At 41.1% G+C, this 14,481-nt stretch overlaps 1 protein-coding gene across 2 annotated transcripts in view; it reads left to right on the top strand.

The window, feature by feature from the left end:
- The window catches only part of PIAS1 (protein inhibitor of activated STAT 1), a 63,172-nt gene extending 50,892 nt beyond the window's left edge, over positions 1-12,280 (top strand). Inside the window, exons 9-14 of one of the 2 annotated variants that reach the window (XM_064517848.1) lie at positions 2,413-2,573; positions 4,230-4,360; positions 4,663-4,840; positions 6,120-6,262; positions 6,612-6,649; positions 8,371-12,280. In XM_064517848.1, the coding sequence (XP_064373918.1) occupies positions 2,413-2,573; positions 4,230-4,360; positions 4,663-4,840; positions 6,120-6,262; positions 6,612-6,649; positions 8,371-8,406 (687 nt within the window). In that variant the 3' untranslated portion in view covers positions 8,407-12,280. Of the gene's footprint in view, positions 1-2,412; positions 2,574-4,229; positions 4,361-4,662; positions 4,841-6,119; positions 6,263-6,611; positions 6,650-8,170 lie in introns of both variants that reach the window. The other variant, XM_026110716.2, reaches the window with a different exon arrangement.
- The last annotated feature ends 2,201 nt before the right edge of the window (positions 12,281-14,481 follow it).

The following is a 14,481-nucleotide window of genomic DNA, read 5'->3' as shown; positions in this document are numbered from 1 at the left end:
TTTGGGTGCATTTTTTTAACTTGAAAAGATAGCTATGTTTTATAAGCTTGTAAAAGAAATTAATGCAGTGTTTCTTTGGCTGACAAAAGGCAGGAATCAGAACAGTGACAGTCTTGGGAAAGACTGTTCTCCAGAAGTTGGGTGCATCCCTCCTTTTATGCCCTTTTCTTTTGTCCGCTTTGGCACAGCTTGGCCAGTGTGGCAGAGCCGATCCAGGGTGTTCAGTGCCAAAAATGGGAAAGGAGACACGAACTTGTTAACGCTGTGTGTGCTGTTGCTCTCTGCCTGTGTACGGGTCCTGTTAAGTCCAACTACTACATAGAAATTATAGGCATGGTTTCAGGTTTAAATGTGCTTTTTCACTTGGGAGATGGGGTACATGTGTTCTTCCTGCAGCATGTCTCTGACCCTTGCTGGTTTTATTTTGCATCCTGCACAAGCATCCAGGTTTTGCCTCCGGTACCCTTACTCTTGATCCTGGCTGAGCTGGGGGACTCTTACTGTGCCCAAAAGACAGATGAGCCATTGACCTGCCATCTGGGAGCTAGGAATCCCTGACAGCCGTGGCCGAGGGGGCCTCGCTTTGCGGGGGGGTGGGTATGTGGCAGAAATAACATGCTTGGTCATGGATTTGGGAGAGGAAGGGGGGTCGCCAACACATGGCACCGAGAGCACCTCCTGCCATCTGAGCTCCACCAGGTCCCGCGGCCCCCGGGGAGGTCCCCGCTCCCCTCCCATCCGACGGCGGCCGGGGAAGGGAAACGCGCGGTGCTCCGCTACGGCCGAATTCGCCGAGATCGGGGCGGAGCGGTTTCTGCTTACGGGGGATGCAGAAAGCATCATGGAGGAGGCAGTGGACTGCGAGCAGAGCCTTTGTTCTTGATATTGTTTTTAGCTTCCTGATCCTGCGAGATGGAGTGCCATCCTGTGGCACCCGTCTTGTATTGCCGGCGATCAGTATGCGTGACCGCCTTGCTGGCGTAGGCCGTGCCAGAAGCGGTTCCTCCTGCGGTCCTGTTGGACCGGCGGAAGTCGCCATGGATGTTTTGGTCAAATACATTTAATTTAAAAAAAACCCCTTCAAATGCTTGGTATAAATTGTTCTTAATAAAGCGTTTTTTTGGTGTGTGTTGTTTTAATGGGGGAAAACTCTTGTTTAGAAATCTCTTACTTTTTGCATTCAGTGCTGTCAATTAACCCCGCTTCTAAACTGCAACATAAGTTCTTGGCCGGAAAAAATCTGCTTGTTTTTTGAGGAAAGGAAACACATTTATTGCAGATTAATATGAAATTTCTTTTGACTGTCAGAATCAATTTTGCAGTCAGCATAATCATGTGTTAGCGCTTTATGGTCTGGGATGGCGTTGAGCTATCTAATCCAAATCAAGATATTCCCATGGTAGAATTTAGTCCAAACACCTGCTATGTGTAGCTGTCCTATGGTTGTCTGCTCTGCTCGAGTGCTTATGTGCTTTTTGTGTTAAAGTCTGTGGTCTGTATACAGTTTGTATTAAAGGCGCTTTGTGCTGGCCTGCCAAACCCTGCTGTCCTGGACCTTCTGCAGACGTGAAGCAGAGGATGGTCCTGTCTGAAAGTGTGTCCCAGAACCTATTCTCCTCCTGCGTCATCTGCCAGTAGTGTTTGCAGGCTCTTTTTAAGGTCGAAAAGATATAATGCATGGTAGGGGATAGCCAGCTATTTGTATTTTACCGAAGAAAAAACCAGCAGAATTTCAGGGTACCTTGCAACTGTATGCTACAAGGAGAATAGCATAATTTCTAAATAGTTAACAAGTGTGACTTGTTCTTGAGTAGTAACTTCCTGACAGTCCCTTGGAAAAGCAGGGAAAATAATGGAGTTAGAGAAACAAGCACACCAGGAAATGAGCCGTAATCTTGCAAGTGCAGTTCTGTGTGCTCACTTCTGTGAGTGCAAAGCTGAGCAAGTAAACAGTTACAGTAATGCTCTTATGCCTGAAATATGGACAGTAGCTTGAATACACACTTAAATTAGGTAGAAGTGATAGGAAAGGACTGAACTGTGTTTATCAGCTTTTAAAATACTAACAAAGGAGGAGAATTTTTTTCTTGTGGTTAGCCCAGAACATGGCAAGTGATAGGAGGCTGGTGGACTCTGGTTTGGGTATGGGAGTGTGAAAAGATGTTGTCTGCTGTTTCCTTTATCAGCCATAGTCAAAGTGTGACTTTTGTTAACGTTTTTTTTGTTGATACTGTGATCAAATGTACAAATGAGGAAGGGTGGAATGGTATATACGGTATGTCTTTTGATCTAAACTTGATTTTGTGTTTGTTCTTTCTTGAGTAGAACTCAACCTGTCTCTGTCTCTTTTCAGACACAAAAGCCCTGTTTAATACCAAGATGATGCAATTCTTTCTTTTTTCTCTTTTAAAGCTTGGTAAAATGCGGCTAACTATTCCGTGTAGGGCCCTGACTTGTTCACACCTGCAATGTTTTGATGCCACTTTGTATATTCAAATGAATGAAAAGAAACCAACTTGGGTTTGCCCTGTTTGTGACAAGAAGGCTCCGTATGAGCATCTTATTATTGATGGGTAAGTAATGTTTGAATCAAATGATGGACATAACTTACACTTTCTGCTTACTCTTTTTTTCGTGCACTAGAGAGTACAGAGCATACCTCTAAAATCTTGATGATCTGGATATGAGATGTTTTGTTGGTAGAAAATCTCCTAATCCAGGTGCACGTTCATTTGGTATTCTGGAAGAATTGTGATCTCCAACTGTTAAAATTAATAATAATTAAAGGTATTCCTTCTAATCCTAGGCAAGCTTTTGTGCTGTCCTCCCTAAAATAGTTCTTTTTAGGGGGAGGGAGAGGGAGTGGGAGCATTTTTCTCCCCCACCCCAACCCCTGGAACTACTGCACAAATCTGACATAGTTTATAGCAGATGCTCATGTTAGATCAAATAATATTGCCATCCCCCAGATGCATTTTGAATTTCATGTACAATTTCACACTTGGGGAGTTGCTGTATATAGGAAGTGACAGAGAGATTGATTCCCTGGTGCTGCCTACCTGCAGAACATTTAAAAAGCTAGTTTTGGTCTCTATGAAGAAATGCCAAGTATGAATTCCTGGATTTCTGGATTTGCATTTTAGTTCCTTAGATAGGAACCTTCTTTCCAAAGCTTGATCAAGGAGGAGAACAAGTAGAGAATGTTCTACTCAAACAAGCCAGACTGCCCCCCCCCCCCAATAAATCATCGAGTCTTTTTTAGTGAATATGTGCTTCATTTTGGTGACCTGCCAGTGAAGCATAAGATTTTGTTGGAAATCTCTTTGATCTCCTATGAAAAGAGTTCTTGTGGAGGTACTCAGGGGGCTGCACAGGCTGCTTTGGATTCATGGACCCCTGGATTTACAAGTCCTCTGCTTTGGATCAAAGAACTGGAGTTGCCTGTTTGAGGTGTCAGTCAATAATAGTAAAGACTAACAGTGGTAATAGTTAAAACAACGTATTGTTCTTATTTCTTCTTGTGTTGCCAGGTGTGGATGTCAGAGATTAGGTGATAAAAATGAAAGCATTCCATAGAGAATGTTATTTCTAGAAAGTCTTTCAATCTGGGAAAGAGTGAACTTTCTCACTATTTTAAAGCAAAACTTTCCTACACAGAACCACATGAATAGTGTTGGTCAAAAGCTGCAGTTCCCCCGGGAATTATGTGGTGGTAGGATCCTAGAAGTCTTAGGAGATGCAGCTAAGCGGAGAGGCTGTGAGTTTAGACTGCCATGCTCAGCTTTTGCTAGGAAGTTTTCATCAAAAAAAGGGAAAAAGAGACTTTTAGGAATTACTTGACTTGATAGATGTGTCAACTCCTTTAGAATATGGGCTTCCTTCGTCCGTTAAATATTGTCAAAGATAAATGTGGATAAATAGGGGATTTTTCATTTTTGTTGTTCCTTCGTTTTGGTATATGGGGCACTTTATGTCATAAGATCCAGATGATTCTGCATCTGTACCTCTTAAGTGAATATGCAGGTTTTTATTTTAGATGAATTTAAAGTTTTCAGTGACCCCTTGTTATTAAGGGGACAGATGAGGAGCGGCAGTATAGCAAAAGTTTTCACTTAAGTCTTTTTCAGCACTGTGATTTAAACTTGCATTGACTAATAATAAAGATATTGGAAAATAAATTTGAGTTAAGCTCTTTCTGAGGACTGATACTAAAGGTTTTTGTTTGACAGGTTGTTCATGGAAATCCTGAAGTATTGTACAGATTGCGATGAAATTCAGTTTAAGGAGGATGGATCGTGGGCTCCTATGAGATCAAAAAAGGAAGTGCAGGAAGTAACTGCGTCTTACAATGGAGTTGATGGTAAGTCCGTGTTTGGGCTGAATGCTGTGCTGCTGAACTGTTTCAAGTATTGAGGTTCCTTTAACTCTGATGCAAGATGTTCATTTTTGCATGCTGCTTGTAGCTTTTGATCAGTTATGAGAAAGATAGTTTGAACAATGCCTGTTTGGGGTTGATTGTGCTTTTAAGATTATTAGCAACGTTATATAATTTTTTTTGTCTTTCACCCTGAATTATAAGCTTTGTTTATGAAAGCATATAGTAAGTTGTGATGTTTCTAGCGTTGTAAACTACAGCTTGTAATGTTGCCTTACTTTCTGTAGGTTGCATAAGCTCTTCCTTGGAACATCAGGTGTCTTCTCACCAGCAATCAAATAAAAATAAGAAAGTAGAAGTGATTGATTTAACCATAGACAGCTCGTCAGATGAAGAGGAAGAGGAACCATCTGCAAAGAGAAGCTGTCCTTCCATATCTCCAGCGTCACCATTAAATAATAAGGGGTGAGAAAAAAACAAAGTCCAATGCAGAGAGAATATATTCACGTGGGAGAGTACTGATACATTTCAAAAGAGGTTGTATCTGGAAAGTTCTGGGCTTAGAGTACGTCCCGATATAGTATGGGTTGTAGCAAATGAGTTTGATCTCAGCTTGCAAGGCATAAAGAGATGGAATACAAAAATATGTTATATAATATATAAAACGTATACAACAGGTAGAGAAAGCTGACTATGCTTTTATAGCTTTTCAAAAGTAAATTTTGAGGGTGTTAAATGTGTAACACTATATAAACAGTTTTGTAAATGGATCTCGTGAAAATAAGTACAAAGTGGTGCTAGAAGTTGTGTCTTAAAAGTATGTTTTTGTGGATTTGGAAATGCTTTTTCTTTGACCGAAAAATGGAGAAGCAGCGTGTAGGAAGGGAGAGCAATGAGAAACGTACTTGGGTGTGGTGTGGGAGCGGGTGGGTTTTGCCAGTGATTACTGCCAGCAGCATGGTAATAAGAATGCCAGAATAACCTGATTACACATAAGTAGCCAAGCTGTTAATAGCACGCTGTTTACATAAACACGCAGGGATGAAAACTGAGGCTAAACCGAAGGGATCCTGTTGTTGAACTGATTACTACTCCAGTGATGTAAACTACTCAGTGATCACTTAAAACTCTTCAAGACCTTTTTGGCTGTCTTCCATTGCTAATTACCTTGTAGAGCATATGGAAACAACTGTTGTATTGTTCTGTGGATTTCTAATTATTTTTTGTATAAAATACCTTTAGGATTATTTTGTCCTTGCTTAAGAGTATTTGCAGTATATTTGTAGCAGAGATCCCAATACCATTTATACTGAGAGCCATCAGTTTCTATTGTTTAAGATTTGGGTTATTTTCTTTGCTTATAATTTTGCTAACCTTTAACTGTTTGGGCTGAAATCTTCTGTGCAGCTCTGTCTCAGACTGAATTACTTAACTTTTCTGGTAAAATGTCATTGCAAGAACAAAGCTTGGGAAACGTGATGCTCATTGCTGTCTTTAGTCCCTACAACACTCATTGAGGTGCTGTAGCATCTTGATGCTTTCTAGTGAAGCTTTGAAATTTAGTAGGGGAGTGGTTTTGCGCCTGTTATGTAGTGCATAAGGCGTACTGGGAGGTTGGCTGCGTTAAATTTGACAAATAGGCATACCCTCCACGATCCAGCAACAGGAATATTCAAATGCTGTTTTTCAGCGTTAAAGCCAAGACTATTTTTCAATGCTTATAACAAGTCTTTGTTTCTTCCAGCATTTTAAATTTACCCCATCAAGCATCTCCTGTGTCAAGAACACCAAGTCTTCCTGCTGTCGACACAAGCTACATCAATACATCACTTATCCAAGACTACAGGCATCCGTTCCATATGACACCTATGCCTTATGACTTGCAAGGTAAACTTCTGATTTTTCTTTTTGTAAGTACAACTCCCTGAGCAATAATGACTGCTACAAAAGAATTTAAATGTGTGGCTGTTTGACAGTACAGCGATGCAAAGTATTATTTGATATAAACAGAAGCTAAGATGGTGGGTTTTTTTAAAAAAAAATGTTTAGCTTAGTGTCTTAATGTTTTAAAAGCTTGATCTCTCTTGCAAGTGAGAGAATACAGCAGTAAAGAGAATCTGAAATGTCATCAGAATTATGGTGCTTAAATTGATTTTTATTTCAAAAAAAAATGGTGGAAAATGGGGAGGTGCTTGTTTACTTTGAAAGCTTAACTTTTTCCTTTGGCTCTTTACAGGTTTAGACTTCTTCCCTTTCCTGTCAGGAGACAATCAGGTAAGTCAAGGAAAATCAAGTCATAGGGCAGAAATTCTTTTTTGAGAAAGACTTAATGGCTTGGATATATAGGTGAGGAAGGAATGGACATATGATGTAGGTGTAAATGCAGGCTGCAGCCTTATTTCATACAAAAACTGTAACCCAACATGAGCATCACCTAAATAGGGGTGTAGGATAAACACTTTATTTCCCAAGGTCAGTCAACTGTTGTCTTGTGGAGCAACCCTTCACCATGGCGGAAGGTCCACCAGCCAGCTCCTTAGTTTTTCAGACCTGAGCTCTGACCTTTGGTCATCTGGCAATGCTGGGCCCTACCACTGGGACTCTTGCTAGTCCGCTTGACAATTCTGAGAGTCAGGGGCAATTCTCTTTTTTCTGAGACTGCAAAGACGAGGAAAGTTTGGTCCTGGCCAACCGGGTTTCCTAGCAAAATTTCTTCTTGGCATCAGTAAGTGCCTGTTCATACCATGCTTCCCACCTTTTTGTAAGTAATTACTGAAGTAGGCCAGTTTGGTACTGGCTTCTCCAGTTTTGGGAACTAAACGGGTCATTCTTAAAGAGCATCTAGGTTGGTAAGCCCTCCCACTTGATCACTTTTCCTCCTGTGCCCCCAAGAAGAGAGGGGGACTGGGGTAGCTCACCTGCCCTTTGTCCACTCATGTCTGTTCCTCAGTCTAAAGTAGGAGACTGGCACTGAATGCAGAGGGACACTCTCAGGTGACAATTAAGACCAGAGTCTATATTGTAGAATTTGGGTTCAGAAAAGCTATCTTGATATTCAGTAAAACGTAAGTATGAAAATTATTCTGAAATAAGTTTTGCAAAAGTTTGGTGCCGCACTGATATGGCGTAATTATACCAGTGCATACGTGTCAGAGAACCAGGCTGAGTAGCCTGCATGGATGTTTTATGATAGCAGACAGAAATGATATCAAAGCGAAATCACGGAGAGAAATCTGGTTCTTGGCAGCTTGCCTTTTGGGGCTGCCCTTCAAAGAGTATAATTTGGGACAGCCCTTGCTTCCCCCTGATGGGACTAAGCATACCATTTCTAGATGCATTTTTCACAGAAGTATGCTTTCCTTCACCAACAGTGATTAGCACATAGTTTCACCAGCTGTGGTTGGTCTGTGACTTTTGAGCGGAGGAGAGAGATGGCAAAAAGTTCCTTTGAATTTTTGGGGAATTTTTCCACAAAGGAATTTTTTGAAGAGGTAAAAGAGTGCTGCTTCTTACTGTTTCTTGCCATTTGGGTGTCTTGCAATATTGTTGCTTTTCTAGTGTTTGCCCTTACTAATACCAATATTTCCAATTTCTTTTGGCTTCAGAAATCAGGGGCTGCAGAGATAAAAGTTCACTGCATCGGTCCGCTTACCTTGCAGAAAGGTTGAGTAGACAAGCTGGTGTGAACTCCAGAAGCTGACAGAGCTTTAGCTTACAAATATATTTTTGTGCTGGTCTGAAGAAAAACTATGGTGTCTGAAATGTAACTTGAAAATGTTGTTTTTCCCCCCCCAGCATTACAACACCTCCCTTCTTGCTGCTGCAGCTGCGGCAGTTTCTGCATCAGATGATCAAGAACTCTTACACTCTCGTTTTTTCCCATACACTTCATCTCAGATGTTTCTCGATCAGCTAAATGCAGGAGGAAGCAGTACTCTGCCGGCCACAAATGGTAGCAATAGTGGCAGTAACAGCAGTCTTGTTTCCTCCAACAGCCTGCGAGAGAATCATGGTCATCCAGTTGCAAGTAGAAGCAGCACGGACACGGCGTCTATCTTTGGTATCATACCAGACATTATTTCATTGGACTGAGTTTTGGAGTAAATGAACTTGTCAGAGGAGATATTTGTGCTTGGTTTTACCTTATTATGTTTAGAAACATAGACAAGTTTTTTTCCTTTTTTAGGGAAAAAAATTTACATGTACAGAGAACAAAACTATATTTTCAGTTTTACTTTTGTATATAAACCTAAGATGGCCTCACTGGTAAAAAATAACAAAAAAAAATCACAAAACAAAAAATAACAAAAAAGAAACTTCAGTTCATTTTTATGGACGCTGAAGACTTTACACCTGTGCATTTGTCATGTGAGTTACTTTTCTTTTTTTTTTCTTTTCCTTCCTTAGTGTGGACACAAATGGCATTATTTTCTTCACAGTGTAACATAAATGGGAAAGGAACTGAACTTTTAAAGTTCTAACTTGTAGGAGTTTTTTTTCTCCTCTTGGAGACATTTACCTTTGGTGGTGGAATCTAATTCCCCCATCCCATTTTTAGTGCAGATTTTATTACGCTTAAGTGGAATAAACCCTACCCACTGTTCCACAGCATTCCCTCTGTTTGCAGGACATATAGCCTTTCAGGAGTGACTTTTTTTTTTTCTGAATTCCATGCTTTAATCAAGCATGTTGTAAGCTCATTAGTGCACCAATTATCCTTGTGGGCCAGACTCAATAAAATCTCAGGCTGAGCAATTGTTTGGCTGCACTTGTGCAGGACAAGACAGAGAATTTTTATAGACTCTAGCCCCAAATAAAAGCATTGACACGTTTGACTGTAGGTTTTTGTTTCTAATAACTTACTATGAAATCCTATTAAAATAACTTAAGGTCCTAATCAGCAAAATATTAAGCATGTGTCAGTTTTAAATTTGTGGAACTGCTTGTGCTTTAAAGTTAGCCATGCGTGTGTAAGTGGCCTATTGAATTGAGGCCTACCTTATTCTGTCTGGGGAAACCTACTTTTAGTTGCAGTAGATCAAATTTCTGCTTAAAAATGAACTCGTCATCAAAAGGAAGAAAATATGAACACCAACACACTATTGCATGGTTTGTGCAGCTGATACTGGTCTTGGTACACAGTCTTCTGACTTCACGTTCATCAAAGTTAAGTTAATACTGAGTGTTCAATGTGAGTCTCTTAAACCAAAAACCAACCCAATAAAAAAGCCCTGTCCAGAGCCCATGCACTGAGATGAATCTCTACCTATTGAAGTCTCTTAGGGTAATGGGTTTCAAATTCAGTTTCCTCTTTTTGGCCTTCTAAATATTTTGATCGATTTCCCTGTTTTTCGGTATGCTATGTTGAACTTCGAGCCATACTTACTCCCTGGTTTCTTTTCTCATTTTTTTGAAGTTGTGCATGACATAGGAAAATCTTTTTTTTTTTAGAACTGGTGGGTCATTTGGGCTGATCCATTCTTGTTAAAGAGTGAAATGTGTAAATAGCTGGAATGCATTTTTTCAGGAGATTCTTTAAAGTAAGAGTAGGGGGAGGGAAGGAGGTGATTCTCTTGTGTCCCAAAGTCCATGTCAGAGAGAGTAAATATTTCCTCTGGTGTGAAAAATATTTTTTTAACTGGTTGAAAGTGCAGGTAACAAGTTTATCAGGAAAGATAGAAAGAAATACAAAAAATTAGCAGATTCTTGTCTGAATTTTTAATGTCCAGACTATTGATTGCAGCTAGTTGCTTTGAGCATTGACAAGGGCCACCTTTTGCCTATGAAGTTGTCTCAAAATCTTGCATTGATTAAAAAAAAAAAGAAAGAAAAAAAGAAAAAAAACTTTATCCAAGTAGCATTAGGTATTGCTGTATGATCAGTTGTATGGTTATTTGAAAGGTTCACATGAATATGTGGCATCAAAATTGTTTTTAGTGTTTTTACAGCATCATTCTGCCACTAAATAGTTGACTTGAATTTTGAAAACAAATGTTTGTGTTTATATGTATATGTGTGTGTATATATGTATTTATAGATCTGTGTGTGTGAGTTAAAAGTGAGTTAAATAGTTTTTCCCATGCATGTGTATTTCATACATATCTGGCTGATATATATATTTCACCATACACCAATTTTATAATTTATTAAATGTCAGTTAAAAAATAAATAAAAGGATAGAAAATGGGAAATACTTATTTTTTAAACTCAGTCTGATTTTGAAGTGATTAAACCTACATTAGGAATATATCGCATACATTTTAGTCATGAATACTAGCTGGGTAACTTCAGAGCATGTGCTGTGCTACGACAGTGTGTAAATCCGGGGTAGCTTCGCCTCTCCCGGACTGCAGCGGTGTACCCGGGAGCGCGTGTCCCCGCTTCGGAAACTCCGCAGGGAGAGTCTGGAGAGCTTGGGGCTGTTTTACTGACGGCCGTGGCAACCTTTCCATCGACTGTATTGTTCAAGATGAGCTGAAAAGCTGCTTATGTCAGTTCTGACAGTGGTATTAAAATCGTGTTAATTCCCGTATGCAATTAAATGCGGCAAGTGAACGGAAGCAAAATTTCGCATCCTTTACGCATGTGTCTGGCTTTTGGAAAGTGAGGTCGCCTGCCGATGCCTCCCACTTCCTCACAAGTGACCCCGAAGGGAAGGAAGGCTTTTCAGTTCACCTTTGTCGTATTTTTAACCTCGTTGCCCTACAGAGAAGGGACAGAAATGCTCTTAGGTCCTCCTTTGTGGTATTAATTCCATATGCTTTGTGAGTATTCGTATTTCATACTAAGATGTTCTTTATAGCTGATAACTCTCTGTGCCTCTGACCACAGTTAACGTTACTTGGTAGAAGTCTCAGTCCGAGTTCTCTGGAAGTCCCCTGCAAATGTAAATCCACAACTAAATCTCTCTTTGTTTGCATATTATTCACGACGCGGCGCAGTAATCCGGTGTTTGGCCGGCTTGCGGTCCTGCTAAATTCTCTGTAGATTACAAAGTTTATGTAATCCTTAGAGTAGTGGTTAACCCTTCTCGTCCTCGACTTCTTCCACTGGAGGGGTGGGTGGGTGTGTGCACGTGTGTCTCTGTATTATGTATAGTACTGTATGTGTGTATGTATATATACACACAGATATGAGTAAATAGCTGTCGTTTGAATAGCAGGGTGGAAGTGGCTTCGAATCACTCTTGTGGGCATTATTGGTGCATCTTTTAAAAGAAGAAAAACCATGCTAAACTATAACCTATACTGTGCATTACGAACTTTGTAGTACTTCCATAATTATAGACGTGATAGCAATTCCAGGCGTGCCCATCCCTCTCCGTGGCAAGGGTTCAATAAGCCTGTCAAGGATGGGAGGACTGATAGCGTTTCGTTGAACTGTCTTGGAACTGCCTCCTAATGCAGAGCTAGAGACTGCGAGGAGAACATCTCGAAAACTGAGTCTTCGTTGCAGTTTAACATTTCAGGGTTTTAAGCACATTTTAAATATCTTCAGAAAGGATTTTGCTTTATCAGTGTAACTGTTTCTTTCTCTCTTTTTTTTTTTTTTTTTTTTTTAACAGAGCTTAGATTTCTAACAAGGGAAAATTGCTGGTGGTCCCCGAAAGTGCTGCTGTTAATTGTTTTAATTAACAAAGGGAAAATGTATATAAGCAGAATATTAAAATTACCATTAATTCCATGAATTTAAATCTGTCATTCATTGCCTTAAAACTTTCTCTTAGTTTGCATATGGCATGCCAAACCCATAAATGGCTTTTAAAAATGTATAGTAGACCAATGTCAGTTTGTATAAAAGTACCAAGTGAAAATATTTATTATATGCATTGGAAAAAATGGTTTACCTATTGAATGTTACCTGTTTATGTAGAAATCTTTAGATGTAATAAAAAGCATTCAGTTATGTTGTGTTTTCTAAAAACAAACAAACCAACTGGGGGGAGGGCTTGCTTTCTGCGACCTGTGAGAGTTGCAGAGGACCCTTTGGGACAGGAGTGCTTTGCCTCTGAATGTTTCGTAGCATGGAGAGTTTCAGACTTGCCTCCCTAAGCTCTAACGGTGATGCTTTGTTTTGGGAGTATGCGTGAAGTGTACCGTCCCTTTTGCTAGCTCTTATTTGGGTATTTTTTACCCACCCAGAGAGGGTAGTAACAGCCCGACATGAAACAGATGCCTCCTGGAGTAATCCGAAGTGATTCTGAGCCGATCAGTCCCCTTGACATACAAGCTTTTATATTGTCTACAGCTGCAAGGATTTGTTAATCAACTGTTCTGGTCAATGGGGAAGAATTAAACTGTGTGTTGGATCATTTGTAATTTGGCTATTGATGCATATTGGAAACAAATGCTTCTAAATGAACTCCTTGTTTCATAAACTAATTATGCTCGCTCTCAGAGCAGCAGAGGTTTCTGCTCCCCTTCCTCCCCAGGACTTGTGCAGCAAAGGTCTGCAACAGCCTTTCAGCTCTTGCAGGCAGGCAGAAACCTTTCCACCTTCAAGCTGTGGCCGTACCTCCGCGAGATGCTCATGCACAGAGATCCTCCGTAAAGGTAGGGTGGTCTGTGTGCGGTGGTGTGGGGTTTTTTTTGTTTGTTTGGTTTGGTTTTGGGGTTTTTTTGGCCGTAAGGTTGAGATTAACTGTGAATAGTGGCAACAGAGTGGCGCAGGAAATGGTATGTTTTGCTGTTAGTTGGAACCAGTTCTTGTCTCTTCTAGTGAACCCTCTCTCTCTTTTGCTGTCTCTTGTTTTTCCTGGAGTGTCAGCTGAGTGTCGAGCTGAGCCTAACTCTGACTTTCAGAGAAACGAGGGATTTCCCCTGCCCTCCACCCCCCAGGGTAGGAAGAGCTCATGTGAGAAGCTGAGGGACTCTGGAGATGGGCATGACAAGGTATGCCTTGAATTGCAACCTTTGCTTTAGTCCCTTGGTGTATGAGGATTTGAGCTTGAGCTTATTTGGTTAGCTGAAAACTGATGTCTTCTGAAAACTGCAGAAACTTCAGCTTGGCTCCAAACCAAGGGAAGTTAGGCACAAAACTGCTGTTCGTCTCAAGTGTGGGACTATAAGGTACGTTGTGGCTCCCCTTCCGTTCTTGCATAGCATTCAGCAAGTCATGTCATCTCCTGTGCTGCTTTTCTCCTCGCGTAATAATTTTCCCTGAGGATAATACCCCTCTCAACTTCATAGCGATATTGCTACCAATTTGGAAGGGTTAAAAAGATTTCCCATACTTCATTTTTCAGTTTCTAACCAAGTTTACGTGCTAGGCATGGTTGTTTGCAAGCGTTGCAGCCGTGTACGATGGTGTTAGTGGTAACCTGGGTCTGCAGCGTTCATGCTGTTGCTGCGTACCTCGGTGCGGGGAAATGCGCTCCATCTGCCACGTCTGCGATGGGGAATTGCAGGTTATTTCACAAATAGAGCAGGGGGGTGAATTAGTTGCTTCGGGGGTAAAGATTCAGAATTAATAAAAGGAGGGAGAGGTCTGGATGGATGGGGAGAAGGATGGAGGCAAGGGGGCTCCCCTGGGTAGAAGTGGCAGGAATTTGTGGTCTGCTACCATCCCTAATAGGTTGCTTTTAGATCCGTTATTGTACAGAGATGGTCTCTGAAAATTTCCAGTTGACAGTAGAGATCTGCAGTATGTTGTCCAGAATTTTACGTGCCGGTCTGTGGTCCTTAACTAAGACTGGCATGCTATAGTAAAAATAAGATTAAAACCCACTGTTTCGGGACCTGTTGGTTTAAATCAGCTTAGAGTCAAGAGAAACGGCTTTTTTTCTGTTGCAGAGAAGCTGAATTTTCAGGGCCGCTGTCGTGCCCTGCCTGGCTGTCTTTGGGAGCGTGTTCTGGGCAGCCGGCCCGGGACCTGGGGACCGAGGCGCTTGCCAAGCGCTGCGTTTTTCAGCGTTGCCTCAGAATTCAGTGGCAGCTTAACTGCGTGGAGACTGGACGCTGCAGGATCGCGCATCTTGCAAAACAGATAATGTGGCATAAGTAGAAATGCAGAGAAATCTTATTCCTCATCCCCTTTCACTCCAGCAACGAAACAGTGGTCCTTGCTCCTGTGCTTTGAGAGCAGGAGTTGTCCTTCCAGCTTCTTCT

The sequence above is a fragment of the Dromaius novaehollandiae genome, chromosome 10, assembly GCF_036370855.1.
Source record: "Dromaius novaehollandiae isolate bDroNov1 chromosome 10, bDroNov1.hap1, whole genome shotgun sequence".
Classification (NCBI taxonomy): domain Eukaryota; kingdom Metazoa; phylum Chordata; class Aves; order Casuariiformes; family Dromaiidae; genus Dromaius; species Dromaius novaehollandiae.
Note: the sequence above shows the minus strand (reverse complement) of the source record. Positions and strands in the feature narration are given on the sequence as shown.